Source organism: Manacus vitellinus, unplaced genomic scaffold, assembly GCF_001715985.3.
Source record: "Manacus vitellinus isolate BGI_N305 unplaced genomic scaffold, ASM171598v3 scaffold_87_pilon, whole genome shotgun sequence".
NCBI lineage: Eukaryota > Metazoa > Chordata > Aves > Passeriformes > Pipridae > Manacus > Manacus vitellinus.
In genome coordinates, this window is record NW_021940854.1 from 379,083 (window position 1) to 383,855 (window position 4,773).

The window sequence follows — 4,773 nt, forward strand, 5'->3', positions numbered from 1 at the left end:
ACACTCCCCCCCAACTTGGTGTCATCTGCAAATTTGCTGCTGATGTCCCTGTGCCCCTCGCTGCCCCTGTGCCCCTGGCCACCATCCCAGCCCCGGCCAGCTGAGTGCCCGCTGTGGTGCCAGCCAGTGGCTCGTTTATTCCAGCAGTTGATAAGACCCGTCCCCGGGTGAACAAACAGCTCGGGGAGAAGGCGTTTGTTTCTCCAGTCCCGCCGTTTGCTCCCGCAGCTGGCCCTCCCCAGCCAGGAGATGATAAACGAGGGGAGCAGCCCAAGGGGAATGCTTTGGGTCACACTCCCTCCCTGCTGGGTCGGTGTCCGGCAGGGCTGCAGGGCCAGACGTGCTTCCCATGACCCCGGTGCCAGGGGAGGCTCCCGGGGCAGGACGTGCTGCCAGGCCATGGTGCAGGGAAGGGAAGGGAAGGGAAGGGAAGGGGGCTCTGGGGTCACTGGCTGCAGCACTGGGGGGCCCAGGCTGCTTGGACACTGCCCTGGCACATCTCTCCCCCTCTCCATGGACACAGACTCCTGGCCCTGTGGAACTTTGGTGTCGGAGTTCCCACCGACAGGGACTTCTCCATGCAGTAATTGAAAAATGCAAATGCCTTGTGCCCTTCCTGCAGGGAATCCCTCTGTGGGGCTGCAGCACTGACTCCCCTGGGGAAGCCAAACATCACACAGAGTGTCTTTTAAGTGGAAATGACCGATTTTTCACAATGAGATGAAGCAGAAATAATTAAGCAGGGCCACAGGCATAGTTATCTTGTACCTGATTGCCAGGGCTCAGCTAGGCAGGGATTACTTCACTGTCCTCTTTGGCTGGTTTTTCCTTTTCTTCTGCTCAGGTGCTGATAATGTTTGCACCTCTTATCACAGGGCCTGTAGAAATCCACTTTCAGAGGAGCTGCTCTTGCACCCTGAGTCAGTCCGTGGACTTTGTGGGCAAACAAATCCCAGGAGTGGCTGCTGGGCTGAACAGAGAATACACAGCAGGGCGACAGACTGAGTGTGTGTAGAGAGGAAGCAGCACAACACCAGTTTAAAGATACCTTTTCCTGTTTGTATTTACTCTGTCTTTCTACTCTTGAAGTGGAAAGTGCCCTTGCCTGTCTGGAAGGCTCTGCTGGGAGGGGACAGTGTCCCCATCCTGCCTGGTCATATGCTGGGCACGGCTGGAGGGAGCCAGGGGCCCTGCCTGGGAGTTCCTGAGACCCCCGTGAACCCTCTGCATTTGCAATTTCCACTTGGTTCCCATCACACCAGAGTCTGGTGCAGCATTGTCCTTCCTCTGAGAGAGGACTTTTGGTGGCCAAGAGGAATTCAGTGCCAGTGGAGCAGCAGGAAACATTAACCCTTAATTCTCAGCTGGGGGGCCCTGAGACCCTGGTGGGAGGGGCAGGAGTCCCTGCTGCCAGCGAGGGGGCTCCAGATTCCCCCCCTGGCTGTCCAGCTCTGAGGACAGGGGCAGCCCAGGCTGCCTGGTCCCGGCTCAGGGACCTGGATACTCGGCTGCTGGGTCTTGCCTCACCCTCCTGCCCTCCATCCCTCCCACAGGAGCAGCCTGAACTAATTAACCCTCTAGCACTCCATAATGAAGGCTAATAAACACCTAATGGGTTTGCTTGAACAACCTCGGCAAAGGCTGCAGGAAACCCCTGGTCTGTGGGGTGGGGTGAGACCAGGCTGGGGCTGCCCCCAGCTCTTCCCTCCTGCCCCCCTGAACCCAGACCCCCAGCCCGGTCCCTGAGTGCCCCTCGGTGCTGTCAGGCCTTGTCCCCTCTTTGGGGACCCGGGACTCGAGTGTGGGCAAGGCAAGGTGGGCTCATAGTTCCTGCAAAGGCTGTGGTCGGTGCCCTGTGCCTGTCACAGCGGGGCTCGAGCAGTGCCAGGAGCCCCAGTGCAAAGGAAATGTGCTCAGAAATATTCTGCTTAAAATACTGTGCCAGATGGACAGCATCTTCCTAACCTTTAGCTGGTTCCAATGTGCAAACAGTTAAGATCATAATGTTAACATTTTCTCAGATGTTTTATGTGCATATAAAATATTCTCAAAGAATGTGCTCTTGAATGCAAGGTTTTATCCCATTACAATTTTATTAGTTTATAAAAACATAAAAATATGTTTTCAGGGTGTCTGAGATACTGTTGGCCTTCGCAGTAAACTCTGAAGACCTTGCAGTGGAATATAATCACTGCTATGTGGGAGATGCCTCTGAAAGTTTTGTGATGAGGTAAATGTGCTAATTTCTCAGTCCTGTATCTGATCACCTCTGAAACCACTTAACACAGGAGCAGTTAATAACAAATATGTTCCACCTCTGCACTGAAACCTTCTTTTGCTTTCTGTTGGGGGCCAAAGGCTCGGCTTCTGAAGTACAGCTTAAGAGCTCAGGGCAACTCTTCAGTTAACTGGGTTGCTTCTCTTATCCCCCAGCAAGCAAAAGAACAGATCTCTCTTCCCCTGCCTGGCAACTGTAGCCCCTTCCAGCTGGCTTCCAGAGGCGGTGAGTGAGAATGTATTTCTCTCCTGGCTTAACTGAAAACCTCAGTCAAGGAAGGAGATAAATGGAATTTAATAGATGTTCATTTTCAGACATCTACTGTTGTGCTTTTGAAACAGAAGGGATGGCAAACACTGTAATCCCTGGAAACCTTCCAGGTTTGCCATGTGAACAGGAAGGCCAGGCATGGGAACGCTGGTCGTGTAATCTGTCCCTTTCTGAAATACACATTTATTGCACGGCGGTGTTTTATGATTCCATGCCTAAGTAGTTCATAATTTTAACAGGCCCATTCCGATCCAGAGCAGTGAATTAGAGCAAGCCCGTTAAAGCTGTGCAGGGAGCGTCCCCGAAATCATAAAGCAGGGCAGTAAATTGCTGTGCTCAGGAGAGAGCCAGGCTCTGTCTGCGGGCTCACACACCCTGGGCTGACCTGGAGGGGCTCAGCCACAACCCCGGGGTGCTCCGGTGGGTCCTGGGGAGCTCTGTCCCGTGGGATCCCATCCTTTGGGAGGGGCACTGGGAAGGGCCCACGGGGCCACGTGGTCCCCTCTGCCCCTGTGGGACCCCCGGGTGCTGGAGGGCCACGCTGTGCCCCTGGGCACGGGGTTCTCCAGCCCAAGCACAGGCACTGGGGGCTCACGGGGGGAGACGGAAGCGCTTTGAAACAAAGGGTCTTTCAGGCCACCTCGTGCAGTATAGATCCAAGAGGACAAATCGAATTTACAGGCACAGCTTAGATTGGGAGATACGCTCGCAAAGCCAATTTGTTTCGTTTTATAGGCTTGAAAGATTCCAAGTCAGGGCTCCCTGTATGGTTTGAATTAGGTTGGGATAGGGGTATTCCAGAAAGCCAGATCTGGAGAGGTTTTCACTCAGGGTGTTTGTAATCAAGTAGAGGCCATCCAGCATTTCTGCAATGCTCTGAAATAAAATATTCCGTGTCTGCCCAAACCCCAAGCTTCCACATGGCAAAGAAAATTATGAATACCTGAAAATGGAGGTATCTATCTTGTATTAAATACTTAGGAATGAGATTTCACATGTGTGAAATGTGAGAAAGTGAGAATTTCAAAGGGTGCTGCTTTAAAAAGAAAAAAAAAACCAAACAAACAGAAGGAAGCTCAAAGTACTACCAAAAAAATGAAGGTTATTTTCCTCTACCCATCTGTGGCATTAACAAGATTGTGAGTTTTGTTGTCTGAACAGGAGTGTGACTGCAGGGCTTGGAGCTGGCAGGTCCTTGTCCTGGCAGGTGATGGTCCCAGCACCCTGCTCGTGCTGACTGGGGCGACAGCATCTCCCTCCTGGGCTGGTGGGAGTCCTGGCACCTTCCCTCCAACACGAGGAGCTGCTGTGACTCCCCAGCCTGAGGGCCCTGGGGTGCATTTTGTGCCCTGCAAGCCCAAAGCAGCGAGGAGACCTTGGCAGTGCTGAGTTGGTTAACGGCTGCACTCGGTGATCCTAGAGGTCTTTTCCAACCTTAGGGATTGTGTGATTCTAAGGCTGTTTGGGCAGAGGGATAAGCCCCTGGCTCCCACTGCTGAGCTCAGCTGCCAGAAAAGTTCCCCGGGAAGTAGCACAATCTTTGTTTGGTCATTAAAGCAGAAAAAGAGAGAGGGAATCTTAGGAAATGCTTGAAACGATTAGGTGATCTTAACTCTAAGGAGCTAAACAAATGCAAAGCAATTCCCCCCCCCAGCCCCTCGTGCTGCTGTAGAATGTAATCTCATTTCTAAACACACAATTACAGAAAATAAAAAGAAAAGAAAAGAATAATTAATTTCTGCTTCCTCATGCAAATCCTCTGACCAATCATTTAGGGATCAGGGGCAATTCAGCTTCTTGTGCAAATTCCAAACTGAAGGCCTGAAAAAAACAAGTGAATGGATTTACTTTTCTAAGAACCAGAATTAACAAAGGTTCCATTTTCCATGGTTATGTGCCTGGCCAGACAGCCCTTGCTGACAAGCTCTCAAAAAACATGTGTTGGCCTGTTGAAAAGGCCCCAGTGTTGACTGACAGACAATTGAAGTGACAAATTGTTTCATTGTACTTGGCAGGGAGAGCGCTGTATTAGATAATTATGGCGAGGAGGGAAGCGACAGGTCACAGGTCAGAAGACACGTCTGACCCCGTTTTCTGAAAGCCCTGAAAGGAGCCCACGCCCGGGAGAGCAGCGTGGTGCTGCCAGAGGCCTCTCCTTCCGCTGGGGTGATTAAGAGCTAACGAAGGTGGAGCGGGGATGGCTCCCTGGCAGCACCCACTGCCCC

At 52.1% G+C, this 4,773-nt stretch overlaps 1 protein-coding gene across 1 annotated transcript in view; it reads right to left on the bottom strand.

Annotated features, from left to right (window-relative positions):
- The window catches only part of GOLGA7 (golgin A7), a 6,432-nt gene extending 4,890 nt beyond the window's left edge, over nt 1-1,542 (bottom strand). The window contains exon 1 of the mRNA XM_029964976.1: nt 1,528-1,542. Within this exon, the coding sequence (XP_029820836.1) occupies nt 1,528-1,542 (15 nt within the window). The remainder of the gene's footprint in view (nt 1-1,527) is intronic.
- Between the last annotated feature and the right edge of the window lie 3,231 nt (nt 1,543-4,773).